The 15,844-nt window shown below is 45.2% G+C and overlaps 1 protein-coding gene across 5 annotated transcripts in view; it reads left to right on the top strand.

The window, feature by feature from the left end:
* The window catches only part of MIB2 (MIB E3 ubiquitin protein ligase 2), a 358,930-nt gene that overhangs the window by 290,271 nt on the left and 52,815 nt on the right, over positions 1–15,844 (top strand). For all 5 annotated transcript variants that reach the window (XM_069241041.1, XM_069241040.1, XM_069241042.1 and 2 more), the window contains one exon: positions 4,573–4,699. In XM_069241041.1, the coding sequence (XP_069097142.1) occupies positions 4,573–4,699 (127 nt within the window). The remainder of the gene's footprint in view (positions 1–4,572; positions 4,700–15,844) is intronic.

Raw genomic sequence — 15,844 nt, 5'->3', positions numbered from 1 at the left:
TTATAATTTGTTTATGAAAGAACACATTTTAAGTAACTGCTTCAATGAAAAGTTGCATCAGTATCTGGTAGACCTAGGTCCAATTTCTCCCCAAGAATTGGGAAAGAAGGCAGACAACTGGGTCAAGACTAGGGTAACCAAAACTTCCACTGGGGGTGACCAAAAGAAAGGGGTTACAAAGCCTCCCCAGGAGAAAGTGGGTGACACTAGAAACAAAGAAAAAGAGTCCCCTGTAGGCCCCCAAAAACCAGACCAGGTGGGTGGGCCCAGAGACACAACCCAAAACAAAGGTGGGTACCAGGGTAAGAGCTGGGATGCCACTAAGGCATGGTGCCATAACTGTAAACAAACAGGGCACCACACCAAGGACACTTCTTGTCCCAAAAACAAACCCCCTAGCAAAATCCCAGGGGTGACCAGTGTAGCCATTGGGGATGACTCCTCAGATGAGGAGGTCTTCATAGCCTTCCACTGGAAAAAGGGCCCAACAGGTGAGTTGGAGATTCCAGAGGGAAGTAGACACTTCCACCACCTACTGGTGAATGGAATCCCAGCCACTGCCCTGAGAGACACTTGTGCCAGTCACACTATTGTGCATGACAGGCTGGTGTTCTCAAACCAGTACATCCCAGGTGAGATGGCCAGAGTAAGAGTTAGCCCAGACAGGGTCACTGATAGGCCTGTGGCTTTTGTGCCCATAGAAGTGGGTGGGACTTTTAGCTGGAGAAGGGTGGTAGTCAGTGCAGACCTCCCCCTTGATTGTCTCCTTGGAAATGACTACCCAGAGGTTAGTCAGAGCCCAAGAGAGGAACTGGTCCAGTGCCAGTCCTCTCCCAAGGATTCTGGAGTGCCTGCCTCTGCAGTAAATGCAAGTAGGCCCCAGAAGAAAAAGAAAAGGAAACAGAGTAGGAAAGGTGGACAACCTTTAGCCAAGGTTCCAGCAAGCCAAGGAGATTCTGCTCCAGTAGGGGAGAACTCCAAAAGTGGCTCTGATAAAGTCCAACCTGACCCACAAGAAGTCCTGGCTAGTCAGGCAACTGTTAAGCCTGAGTGGGTGGCTCCTCAGCTAACAGAAGAAAGAGTGGAAGAAGGGTGTTTACTACAAGATGTGGTAACCCCCCACTCTAATACAGCAGACAGGCACCCTGAACCTAAAGAAGCCTGTAACTTAGCCCCTTCCCTTGTAGGTGAAGAGCTAAAGGTGTGGTTCTGGGCACTGATAGCTGTCAGTGGCCTCTGCTGGGTGTTAGCCTTTATGGCTGCACTATCCTTGGCATGGTGGTCTGACCCCATGCCAAATAGCAAGTTAGGCCCCCTGACCCTGTTGGTCATGGTGGGGTTACTCCAGCTCTGGGTAACCTCTTTGGGTAAGCTAGGGGTGACCCTGGCTAAGATAAGATTAGCAGAGGTGGATACCTCTAACCCCAAAATAGAGAGAATGGGTGAAGACATAAAAAGCACAGACAAGAGGGCAGTTCAGACTAGGTCCTATCACTGTGGAAGTGGGTCAGTTCCCCAGAGGGAATGACCTGAACAGGAGGATGTAAGGCAGAGTAGGCCCTGCAACAAACCAGCCTATTTCCTCTACTCTTCCTCGCCTGACAGACTAGGAAGACTCTCCCAGCTTTGGCTGAGTCTCCTGGCCTGTGGGCTGGAGGGGGGCTTGTGTAAAGAAATGGCTCCCTGTTGCAGTTACCCCCCACTTTTTGCCTGATACTGATGCTGACTTGACTGAGAAGTGTGCTGGGACCCTGCTAACCAGGCCCCAGCACCAGTGTTCTTTCACCTAAAATGTACCATTGTTTCCACAATTGGCACAACCCTGGCACCTAGGTAAGTCCCTTGTAACTGGTACCCCTGGTACCAAGGGCCCTGATGCCAGGGAAGGTCTCTAAGGGCTGCAGCATGTCTTATGCCACCCTAGGGACCCCTCACTCAGCACAGACACACTGCTTGCCAGCTTGTGTGTGCTGATGGGGAGAAAATGACTAAGTCGACATGGCACTCCCCTCAGGGTGCCATGCCAACCTCCCACTGCCTGTGGCATAGGTAAGTCAACCCTCTAGTAGGCCTTACAGCCCTAAGGCAGGGTGCACTATACCACAGGTGAGGGCATATGTGCATGAGCACTATGCCCCTACAGTGTCTAAGCAAAACCTTAGACATTGTAAGTGCAGGGTAGCCATAAGAGTATATGGGCTGGGAGTCTGTCAAAAACGAACTCCACAGCTCCATAATGGCTACACTGAATACTGGGAAGTTTAGTATCAAACTTCTCAGAATAATAAACCCACACTGATGCCAGTGTTGGATTTATTAAAAAATGCACACAGAGGGCATCTTAGAGATACCCCCTGTAATTTACCCAATTGTTCAGTGCAGGACTGACTGGTCTGTGCCAGCCTGCTGCTGAGAGACGAGTGTCTGACCTCATGCGGTGAGAGCCTTTGTGCTCTCTGAGGACAGAAACAAAGCCTGCTCTGGGTAGAGGTGCTTCACACCTCCCCCCTGCAGGAACTGTAACACCTAGCAGTGAGCTTCAAGGGCTCAAGCTTCGTGTTACAATGCCCCAGGGCACTCCAGCTAGTGGAGATGCCCGCCTCCTGGACCCAGCCCCCACTTTTGGCGGCAAGTCCAGGAGAGATAATGAGAAAAACAAGGAGGAGTCACTGGCCAGTCAGGACAGCCCCTAAGGTGTCCTGAGCTGAAGTGACTCTAACTTTTAGAAATCCTCCATCTTGCAGATGGAGGATTCCCCCAATAGGATTAGGGATGTGACCCCCTCCCCTTGGGAGGAGGCACAAAGAGGGTGTACTCACCCTCAGGGCTAGTAGCCATTGGCTACTAACCCCCCAGACCTAAACACGCCCTTAAATTCAGTATTTAAGGGCTCTCCCTGAACCTAGAAATGAGATTCCTGCAACAAGAAGAAGAAGGACTGCCTAGCTGAAAACCCCTGCAGAGGAAGACCAGAAGACAACAACTGCCTTGGCTCCAGAAACTCACCGGCCTGTCTCCTGCCTTCCAAAGAACTCTGCTCCAGCGACGCCTTCCAAAGGGACCAGCGACCTCTGAATCCTCTGAGGACTGCCCTGCTTCGACGACGACAAGAAACTCCTGAGGACAGCGGACCTGCTCCAAAAAGACTGCAACTTTATCCAAAGGAGCAGCTTTAAAGAACCCTGCAATCTCCCCGCAAGAAGCGTGAGACTTGCAACACTGCACCCGGCGACCCCGACTCGGCTGGTGGAGAACCAACACCTCAGGGAGGACCCCCGGACTACTCTACGACTGTGAGTACCAAAACCTGTCCCCCCTGAGCCCCCACAGCGCCGCCTGCAGAGGGAATCCCGAGGCTTCCCCTGACTGCGACTCTCTGAAACCTAAGTCCCGACGCCTGGAAAAGACCCTGCACCCGCAGCCCCCAGGACCTGAAGGACCGGACTTTCACTGCAGAAGTGACCCCCAGGAGTCCCTCTCCCTTGCCCAAGTGGAGGTTTCCCTGAGGAAGCCCCCCCTTGCCTGCCTGCAGCGCTGAAGAGATCCCTTGATCTCTCATTGACTTCCATTGCGAACCCGACGCTTGTTCTAACACTGCACCCGGCCGCCCCCGCGCCGCTGAGGGTGAAATTTCTGTGTGGGCTTGTGTCCCCCCCGGTGCCCTACAAAACCCCCCTGCTCTGCCCTCCGAAGACGCGGGTACTTACCTGCTGGCAGACTGGAACCGGGGCACCCCCTTCTCTCCATTGAAGCCTATGCGTTTTGGGCACCACTTTGAACTCTGCACCTGACCGGCCCTGAGCTGCTGGTGTGGTAACTTTGGGGTTGCTCTGAACCCCTAACGGTGGGCTACCTTGGACCAAGAACTGAACCCAGTAAGTGTCGTACTTACCTGGTAAAACTAACAAAAACTTACCTCTCCCAGGAACTGTGAAAATTGCACTAAGTGTCCACTTTTAAAATAGCTATTTGTGAATAACTTGAAAAGTATACATGCAATTGAAATGATTCAAAGTTCCTAATGTACTTACCTGCAATACCTTTCAAACAAGATATTACATGTTAAATTTGAACCTGTGGTTCTTAAAATAAACTAAGAAAAGATATTTTTCTATAACAAAACCTATTGGCTGGATTTGTCTCTGAGTGTGTGTACCTCATTTATTGTCTATGTGTATGTACAACAAATGCTTAACACTACTCCTTGGATAAGCCTACTGCTCGACCACACTACCACAAAATAGAGCCATTAGTATTATCTCTTTTTACCACTATTTTACCTCTAAGGGGAACCCTTGGACTCTGTGCATGCTATTCCTTACTTTGAAATAGCACATACAGAGCCAACTTCCTACAATGTATCAGCTGCATCATACTGCTTATGTGTACTAATATACTTCAGATCAATAAACCGTTGTTACAGCAAAAGTATCTGTAACTTACTAGCTAGGCATCTCTCCAGGCACCTCAGAATTCCTGTAATCTTTTTAGACTGGCCCACCACAATGCTGTAACTTTCATTGCTATACCACTCCTCTGTCCTGACTTGTCATTCTGGGTTACTGTTTTCAGAGCTGTCACCAAAATCCTGTCAAGGGCCCGGCAGCTGGTTGACTCCAAGAAAGAGGATGGTTTCACTGCTCTGCATCTGGCGTCACTCAACAACCACAAAGACGTGGCGGAAATATTGATCCAAGAGGTAAAGGCATTGGTGAAAACAGACGAGATGTTGATCAGATGGACATAAATGGTTACCAGAAATGAGGCAAAGTTGCTTAAATCAGTAAAGTGCACTTTAATTGAAATCAGTACAAACCCTGTGAGAAGGCCTCTCCATGGCAAGTTAAGGAGGATCAATTCAAGAGCAGGATTTCTTAAAAAAAAAAAAAACAGTTGGCATGTAAATGATATATATATATGTCAGATGGCATGTGTAGCTGCAGATACACATGCTGTGCACATCCCGCCATCTGGTGTTGGGCTCGGAGTGTTACAAGTTGTTTTTCTTCGAAGAAGTCTTTTCGAGTCACGAGATCGAGGGACTCCTCCCATTTCGACTCCATTGCACATGGGCGTCGACTCCATCTTAGATTGTTTTTTTTCCGCCATCGGGTTCGGACGTGTTCCTTTTCGCTCCGTGTTTCGGGTCGGAAAGTTAGTTAGAATCTCGGAAAATTTGTCGGTATTGTTTGCGTTCGGTATCGGGTTAGTTACAACAGATCGACACCGACATTTGAAGAGCTCCGGTGGCCCTTCAGGGTTTTTTCGATCCCCCGTCGGGGCCTGGTCGGCCCGGCCACGTGTCTCTTCAAGGCTGATGGAACGGACCCCATTCCGCTTCTGTCCAAAATGCCATAACAAGTATCCATATACAGATCAGCACCTGGTCTGTAACTTGTGTTTGTCGCCAGAACACAAGGAGGATACTTCTGAAGCCTGTCGAGCGTTTCAGTCCAGAAAAACAGTAAGAGACCGAAGAGCAAGAAGACTGCAAATGGTGTCGGCGCCAACAGGACAAGGGCGTTTCGAGGAGGATAAAGAAGCATTCTCCATCCACGAATCGGACTCCGAGGAGGTCGATCCCGAGGAAACGCCTAAAACCGTGAGTAAGACGTCGAAACTAAAAACTCACGAAAAGACTACTAGAGCCCAGGGGACGCCACCGCCAACAGGCCATGGCTTAACCCGAAAAATAGGTGACCGATCATCGGCACCGAAAAAGGGCACGCTGATGACGAAGTCATCCGACTCCGGTCGAGATACCGCCACGCAGCAATCTCGGGCCCGAGATAGTGGCTCCGAGCAGATTCAGCACTGAGAAAGCGGCACCGAGATGGGTACGCACAGAGAGACCACGACGCCGAAAGTAAAGAAGGTTTCGTCGGAACCGAAAAAAGCAGCCGAAAAGGTTTCGATACCGAAACATCCGGCCTCGGAACCGAAAAGAAGTTCCTACACTGAGGAACAAGGACTGTCCACACAAATGAAGACACATAGATTTGGACAGGAATTAGAGGCAATAGAGCCGGACTACACACAAAGAAGGCTCCATATCCAAAAAGAAACAGGGAAGATCAGTACTCTCCCTCCAATTAGAATGAAACGCAAACTTGCCTTCCAAGAAAAGGACAAGCAGCCACAAGCAAAGGTGGCTAAACAAGTAACCCCGCCACCATCTCCACAACGCTCTCCGCAACCATCACCAGTAGCCACTCCACCAATGATGCAATCACCAACGCATACAACAATGAGTCAAGATGACACTGACGCATGGGACCTTTATGACGCACCAGTGTCAGATAATAGTCCAGAATGTTATCCAGCCAGACCGTCGCCACCAGAGGATAGCACAGCATACGCACAGGTGGTGTCGAGAGCAGCGGCATTTCATAATGTCAGCCTGCATACAGAGCCCATTGAAGACGACTTCCTTTTTAACACACTGTCGTCCACACACAGCCAATATCAGAGTCTCCCCATGCTCCCCGGAATGTTAAAACACTCCAAACAAGTTTTTGAGGAGCCTGTAAAAGGAAGAGCCATTACTCCAAGAGTGGAGAAAAAATATAAACCGCCACCAACAGACCCCGTTTACATCACACAACAGCTAACACCTGACTCAGTTGTTGTAGGGGCAGCGCGCAAGAGAGCGAACTCACATACTTCAGGAGATGCACCACCTCCAGATAAAGAAAGTCGCAAATTCGACGCAGCAGGCAAAAGGGTAGCAGCGCAGGCAGCAAACCAGTGGCGTATTGCAAATTCACAGGCTTTGCTGGCCAGATACGATAGGGCCCATTGGGACGAAATGCAACACTTTATAGAACATTTGCCCAAGGAGTTCCAAAAGCGAGCGCAGCAAGTTGTAGAAGAAGGACAGAGTATCTCCAACAATCAGATACAGTCAGCAATAGATGCTGCAGATACAGCTGCTAGAACTGTCAACACTGCAGTAACAATAAGGAGACATGCATGGCTGCGTACATCAGGATTTAAACCAGAAATACAGCAAGCTGTGCTGAATATGCCATTCAACGGACAGCAGTTGTTTGGGCCGGAGGTGGACACTGCGATTGAAAAACTGAAAAAAGATACGGACACGGCCAAAGCCATGGGTGCACTCTACTCCCCACAGAGCAGAGGCACATTTAGAAAGACACAGTTTTGAGGGGGGTTTCAAAGACAAAGCATAGAACCCACAACCTCACAAACAAAACCCACTTACCAGAGCCAGTATCAGCGGGGAAGTTTTCGGGGACAATTTAGAGGGGGACAATTTCAAAGGAATAGAGGAAAGTTCCAAAGTCCCAAAACTCCTCAAACCAAACAGTGACTTCCAAGTCACAAATCCCCAACACACAACACCTGTGGGGGGGAGACTAACCAATTTTTACAAACATTGGGAGGAAATAACAACAGACACTTGGGTCCTAGCAATTATCCAACATGGTTATTGCATAGAATTTCTCAAATTCCCTCCAAACGTCCCACCGAAAACACACAATATGTCGAAACAACATATAGATCTTCTAGGACTAGAAGTTCAGGCTTTGCTACTGAAAGAAGCAATAGAATTAGTACCAAACCAACAAAAAGGGACAGGAGTTTACTCTCTGTATTTTCTCATACCCAAAAAAGACAAGAGTCTAAGACCTATTCTAGATCTCAGAACATTAAATACTTACATCAAATCAGATCACTTTCACATGGTGACATTACAGGACGTAATCCCACTGCTCAAACAACAAGACTTCATGACAATACTAGACTTAAAGGATGCATATTTCCATATACCGATACATCCTTCGCACAGAAAGTACTTGAGGTTTGTATTCCAAGGGGTACATTACCAATTCAAGGTGTTGCCATTCGGAATAACAACTGCGCCAAGAGTTTTTACAAAATGCCTGGCAGTAGTAGCTGCACATATCAGAAGGCAGCAAATACATGTATTCCCGTACCTAGACGATTGGTTAATCAAAACCAGCACGCTACAGCAGTGTTCACAACACCCAAAGTACGTCATAGAAACCCTATACAAGTTAGGTTTCTCAATCAACTACGCAAAGTCACACCTTCTGCCGTGTCAAACACAGCAATACTTAGGGGCGACAATCAACACAGCAAAAGGGATTGCCACTCCAAGCCCACAAAGAGTTCAGGCTTTTCACAATGTAATACAGACCATGTATCCAAAACAAAAGATACAAGTCAAAATGGTGATGAAACTACTAGGCATGATGTCCTCATGCATAGCCATTGTCCCAAACGCAAGGTTACACATGAGGCCCTTACAACAGTGCCTAGCGTCACAATGGTCACAAGCACAGGGTCAACTTCTAGATCTGATGTTGATAGACCGCCAAACATAGACCTCGCTTCAATGGTGGAACAGTATAAATTTAAACCAAGGGCGGCCTTTCCAGGACCCAGTGCCACAATACGTGATAACAACAGATGCCTCCATGATAGGGTGGGGAGCACACCTCAATCAACACAGCATACAGGGACAATGGGACAATCATCAAAAACAGTTTCACATAAATCACTTAGAACTATTAGCAGTATTTCTAGCGCTGAAAGCATTTCAACCCATAGTAAGCCACAAACACATTCTTGTCAAAACAGACAACATGACAACAATGTATTACCTAAACAAACAGGGAGGAACACACTCAACACAGTTGTGTCTCCTGGCACAGAAAATATGGCATTGGGCGATTCACAACCACATTCGCCTAATAGCACAATTTATTCCAGGAATTCAGAACCAGTTAGCAGACAATCTCTCTCGGGATCACCAACAGATCCACGAATGGGAGATACACCCACAAATACTAAACACTTACTTCCAAAGGTGGGGAACTCCACAAATAGATCTTTTTGCAACAAAAGAAAACGCAAAATGCCAAAACTTTGCATCCAGGTTCCCACAAGATCAGTCTCAGGGCATTGCATTATGGATGAGCTGGTCAGGAATATTTGCTTACGCTTTTCCCCCTCTCCCACTCCTTCCATATCTGGTAAACAAATTGAGTCAAAACAAACTCAAACTCATACTGATAGCGCCAACATGGGCAAGACAACCGTGGTACACAACACTACTAGACCTCTCAGTAGTGCCTCATGTCAAACTACCAAACAGACCAGATCTGTTAACACAACACAAACAACAAATCAGACATCCAAATCCAGCATCGCTGAATCTAGCCATTTGGCTCCTGAAGTCCTAGAATTCGGACACCTAGACCTTACATAAGAATGTATGGAGGTCATAAAACAAGCTAGAAAACCTACCACTAGACATTGCTATGCAAATAAGTGGAAAAGATTTGTTTATTACTGCCATAATAATCAAATTCAACCCTTACACGCATCTGCCAAAGACATCGTAGGATACTTACTACATTTGCAAAAGTCAAAGCTAGCTTTCTCATCCATAAAGATACATCTTACCGCAATTTCAGCTTACCTGCAAATTACGCACTCAACTTCACTATTTAGGATTCCAGTCATAAAAGCATTTATGGAAGGCCTAAAGAGAATTATACCACCAAGAACACCACCAGTTCCTTCGTGGAACCTCAACATTGTCCTAACACGACTCATGGGTCCACCTTTTGAGCCCATGCACTCTTGTGAAATGCAATACTTAACATGGAAAGTTGCATTTTTAATTGCCATCACATCTCTAAGAAGAGTGAGTGAGATTCAAGCGTTTACCATACAAGAACCATTTATTCAAATACACAAGCATAAAGTAGTTCTACGGACAAATCCTAAATTTTTACCAAAAGTTATATCTTGAATCAAACAGTGGAACTACCAGTGTTCTTCCCAAAACCAGATTCCGTAGCTGAGAGAGCACTACATACATTAGACATCAAAAGAGCGTTAATGTACTACATTGACAGAACAAAACTAATTCGGAAAACAAAACAATTATTTGTTGCTTTCCAAAAACCTCATACAGGAAATCCAATTTCTAAACAAGGTATTGCTAGATGGATCGTTAAGTGTATTCAAAGCTGCTATCTTAAAGCAAAAAGAGAACTGCCTATTACACCAAAAGCACACTCAACTAGAAAGAAAGGTGCTACCATGGCCTTTCTAGGTAATCTTCCAATGACCGAAATATGTAAGGCAGCTACATGGTCTACGCCTCATACATTTACCAAACATTACTGTGTAGATGTGTTAACGGCACAACAAGCCACAGTAGGTCAAGCAGTATTACGAACATTGTTTCAAACAACTTCAACTCCTACAGGCTGAACCACCGCTTTTGGGGAGATAACTGCTTACTAGTCTATGCACAGCATGTGTATGTGCAGCTACACATGCCATCGAACGGAAAATGTCACGTACCCAGTGTACATCTGTTCGTGGCATTAGTTGCTGCAGATTCACATGCGCCCACCCGCCTCCCCGGGAGCCTGTAGCCGTTTAGAAGTTGATCTTAAACATTTGTAAATTTGTAAATATATTACTTTAAACTACATTATGTACATACGTATTCAATCCATTGCATGGGCACTATTACTAGTATACACAACTCCTTCCTCACCCTCTGCAGGGAAAAACAATCTAAGATGGAGTCGACGCCCATGCGCAATGGAGTCGAAATGGGAGGAGTCCCTCGATCTCGTGACTCGAAAAGACTTCTTCGAAGAAAAACAACTTGTAACACTCCGAGCCCCACACCAGATAGCGGGATGTGCACAGCATGTGAATCTGCAGCAACTAAGGCCACGAACAGATGTACACTGGGTAAGTGACATTTTCCATATATATATATATGTTCGATGGCATGTGTAGCTGCAGATTGCCACTCCACAAAGAGTTCAAACATTTCACAATGTAATACAAGCCATGTATCCAAAACAAAAGATACAGATCAAAATGGTAATGAAACTGCTAGGCATGATGTCTTCATGCATAGCCATTGTCCCAACTGCAAGGCTGCACATGCGGCCCTTACAGCAGTGCCTAGCATCACAATGGTCACAAGCACAGGGTCAACTTCTAGATCTGGTGTTGATAGACCGCCAAACATACATCTCGCTTCAATGGTGGAACAGTATAAATTTAAACCAAGGGCGGCCTTTTCAAGACCCAGTGCCACAATACGTGATAACGACAGATGCTTCCATGACAGGGTGGGGGGGCACACCTCAATCAACACAGCATCCAAGGACAATGGGACATACAGCAAAGACGGTTTCACATAAACCACTTAGAACTGTTAGCAGTATTTCTAGCGCTAAAAGCATTTCAACCCATAATAACCCACAAATACATTCTTGTCAAAACAGACAACATGACAACAATGTATTACCTAAACAAACAGGGAGGGACACACTCAATACAGTTGTGCCTCCTCACACAAAAAATATGGCATTGGGCGATTCACAACCACATTCGCCTAATAGCACAATTAATTCCAGGAATTCAGAACCAGTTAGCAGACAATCTCTCTCGGGATCACCAACAGATCCACGAATGGGAGATTCATCCCCAAATACTAAACTCTTACTTCCAGATTTGGGGAACACCACAAATAGATCTATTTGCAACAAAAGAAAACGCAAAATGCCGATACTTCGCATCCAGGTACCCACAAGATCAGTCTCAGGGCAATGCGTTATGGATGAGCTGGTCATGGATATTTGCTTACGCTTTTCCCCCTCTCCCACTCCTTCCATATCTAGTAAACAAATTGAGTCAAAACAAACTCAAACTCATACTAATAGCACCAACATGGGCAAGACAACCTTGGTACACAACACTACTAGACCTCTCAGTAGTGCCTCATGTCAAACTACCAAACAGACCAGATCTGTTAACACAACACAAACAACAGATCAGACATCCAAATCCAGCATCGCTGAATCTAGCAATTTGACTCCTGAAATCCTAGAATTCGGACACTTAGACCTCACACAAGAATGTATGGAGGTCATAAGGCAAGCTAGAAAACCTACCACTAGACACTGCTATGCAAATAAGTGGAAAAGATTTATTTATTACTGCCATAATAATCAAATTCAACCCTTACACGCTTCTACCAAAGATATAGTAGGATACTTACTACATTTGCAAAAGTCAAAGCTAGCTTTCTCTTCCATAAAGATACATCTTACCGCAATTTCAGCTTACCTGCAAATTACGCATTCAACTTCATTATTTAGGATACCAGTCATAAAAGCGTTCATGGAAGGCCTAAAGAGAATTATACCACCAAGAACATCACCAGTTCCTTCATGGAACCTCAACATTGTCTTAACACGACTCATGGGTCCACCTTTTGAGCCCATGCACTCTTGTGAAATGCAATACTTAACGTGGAAAGTTGCATTTTTAATTGCCATCACATCTCTAAGAAGAGTGAGTGAATTTCAAGCATTTACCATACAAGAACCATTTATTCAAATACACAAAAATAAAGTAGTTCTACGGACAAATCCAAAATTTTTACCAAAAGTAATCTCACCGTTCCACTTGAATCAAACGGTAGAATTACCAGTGTTCTTCCCACAGCCAGATTCTGTAGCTGAAAGAGCACTACATACATTAGACATCAAAAGAGCACTAATGTACTACATTGACAGAACAAAACTAATTAGAAAAACAAAACAACTATTTATTGCCTTTCAAAAACCTCATACAGTAAATCCAATTTCAAAACAAGGCATTGCAAGATGGATAGTTAAGTGCATTCAAACCTGCTATCTTAAAGCTAAAAGAGAGCTGCCTATTACACCAAAGGCACACTCAACCAGAAAGAAAGGTGCCACCATGGCCTTTCTAGGAAATATTCCTATGAACTAAATATGTAAGGCAGCAACATGGTCTACGCCTCGTACATTTACCAAGCACTACTGTGTAGATGTGCTAACTGCACAACAGGCAACAGTAGGTCAAGCTGTACTAAGAACATTATTTCAAACTACTTCAACTCCTACAGGCTGAACCACCGCTTTTGGGGAGATAACTGCTTACTAGTCTATGCACAGCATGTGTATCTGCAGCTACACATGCCATCGAACGGAAAATGTCACTTACCCAGTGTACATCTGTTCGTGGCATTAGTCGCTGCAGATTCACATGCGCCCACCCGCCTCCCCGGGAGCCTGTAGCCGTTTAGAAGTAGATCTTGAACATTTGCACATTTGTAAATATATTACTTTAAAATTCATTATATACATACGTATTCACTCCATTGCATGGGCACTATTACTAGCATACACAACTCCTACCTCACCCTCTGCGGGGAAAGCAATCTAAGATGGAGTCGACGCCCATGCGCAATGGAGTCGAAATGGGAGGAGTCCCTCGGTCTTGTGACTCGAAAAGACTTCTTCGAAGAAAAACAACTTGTAACACTCCGAGCCCAACACCAGATGGCGGGATGTGCACAGCATGTGAATCTGCAGCGACTAATGCCACGAACAGATGTACACTGGGTAAGTGACATTTTCCATATATAACAATTTTATGTACATTTCTCAACCAGTTGTTCTGAAAATTTGACCTGGTTCTTTGTTCCGAATGTATTGTTTGACTGCATTTTGGTGCACCTCCTTTGAATGTTTGCTAAACATTTAAGTGATTTGATATGTTATGGAAAAAACTGTTGTCAATTTTGTTATACATTCATAATTCCAATTTATTCATGGTTTCCTACGTCCTCCCTTGCTGTGAAATGTTCTTAATGTCAAAACTAAAAAAATGACAGCACTTGTTTAGTCTTCATCAACATCAAGGCTATCCTGAACCCTGCTTAACTTCTGAGATCATTCTAGAAAACGGGCTGTCAGTAGGAGATGGCTGTATGCTGAATGTATGTTGGCCTCCCCACCCCAAGAGATAAAAGGTTGCTTCCAAATGGTGTAAACATTGTTCATCTCTTTAGTCATGTGAGCCCAGCACAACAAAACAAAATGGTAATTAATCCTTTATTTCTGTCAGCCAACCTTGGAGTTTGAAAATTGAGAAATAATAAGGAAACGCATAATAAACAGTTTAAAACCAATTAATTAATAGGTTGCAAGCCATCACTTTCCCTTCACAACTTGCTGCTACTGTACTGCCTCAGACCATCACCTTTTGACTTGCGTTGTGTTCTCTAGAATAATGTGCATTGCTATATATTATAGATCCAACGCAGTAGAACAGTGAGGCTGTTTAATATAGGCACAGTAATCTCACTTTTTAACCCCCCCTGGTGCGGTGGACGTGCTGGTCTCGCCCTCGGCCACTGTCGCCGTGTGCCAAGGACGAGACCAGCTCGTCCTGCTCCCGGCTCATGCGCGGAGCACTAGCGCTCCCCCCATGAGTTTCCCACCCCGTGACATCTGATGACGTCAGCACGCGTCACGCACTAACCTAATCAGTTGTCGCCTCCCTTCGCGATATGAGGAGAAACAGATTAGATTGTCCTCGGTACAGGTGCAGGGGATGTCAGGGAGGCATAAAAAGGGAAGGAAAGGCTTTTCCTTCCCTTTTCATGTTTCTCTGAGAATTCCTGCAGCACGATCGCTATGGACAAGTAATATTGCCCCTTGTTTTTCTCTAACTGTTTTCCTTCCAAATGTAAGAGAGTGTTTCAAAGACCACTATTTGAGAAATGCCCTGTAATTCACGTGCTAGTATGGGGACCCTGGAATTCAGAAATGTGCAAATAACCACTGCCTCTCAACACATTATCTTGTGCCCATTTTGGTAATACGAAGGTTTCCTTTATACCTATTTTTCACTCTTTATATTTCACCAAATGAATTGTTGTATACCCGGTATACAGTGAAAACCCATTGCAAGGTGGGTACCCAGGGATCTTCATGAACCCATAAGCCCTGTATATCCCCGCAACCAGAAGAGTCCAGCAGACGTAACAGTATATTGCTTTTGAAAATCTGACATCGCAGGAAAAAGCTACAGAGTAAAACGTGGAGAGAAATGGCTGTTTTCAATATATTTTTTTTCAGCTGTTACTTTATGCAAAAGTGAATTCAGAATTTTGTCTAATTTTCTGAAATGTTTAGTGTCTGTGATACAGCACTGGTTTCACACCCATTTCTGTCACTGACTGGAAGGAGGCTAAAAGCACAAAAAATAGTAAAAATGGGGTTTGTCCCAGTAAAATGCCAAAATTGTGTTGAAAAATGTGGTTTTCTGATTCATGTGTGCCTGTTCCTGAAAGTTGGGACGATGGTGATTTTAGCACTGCAAACCCTTTGTGGATGCCATTTTCAAGGAAAAACCACAATCCTTCTTCTGCATCCCTTTTTCCCCAGTTTAAAAAAATGAAATTGTCGCTGTATTTTGGCCAATTTCTAGGTCTCCTCCAGTGGAACCCACAAACCCTGGGTATCCCTAGAATCCCTAGGATGTTGGAAAAAAAGGATTCAAATTTGGCGTGGGTAGCTTATGTGGACAAAAAGTTATGAGGGCCTAAGAGCGAACTGCCACAAATAACCAAAAAAAGGCCTGGCAGCGAAGGGGTTAAAGTCCTTTATATGTCCTTAGAGTGAAAAGGACACTTCCGCCTCTTCTCAATTTCAAAATTACTCCCGAATCCCCTTGGTGCAATTTACTGGATTACAAAATAGATATTAATTTTATTTCTTATTGCTGACCAGATAAACACTTGACATAATTTCCACACTACAGTTTAAGCTTTGCAACCTCAGTCAGTTGTTTGGTGAGAATTGGACAATTTATTGGCATCCAGCCTCGGTTGTCGGTTTATGTGGGCTGTGAATACCAACACACAGAACATGCAAAAACTGTGGCCAGTCACAGGCCCTGCTCTCACTCCCTTCCCATTAGGCCTTTCAGTTGC

Source organism: Pleurodeles waltl, chromosome 6 (genome assembly GCF_031143425.1).
Source record: "Pleurodeles waltl isolate 20211129_DDA chromosome 6, aPleWal1.hap1.20221129, whole genome shotgun sequence".
Classification (NCBI taxonomy): Eukaryota; Metazoa; Chordata; class Amphibia; order Caudata; family Salamandridae; genus Pleurodeles; species Pleurodeles waltl.
The sequence above is the reverse complement of the archived record's forward strand: the minus strand, read 5'-3'. Positions and strand labels throughout refer to the sequence as shown.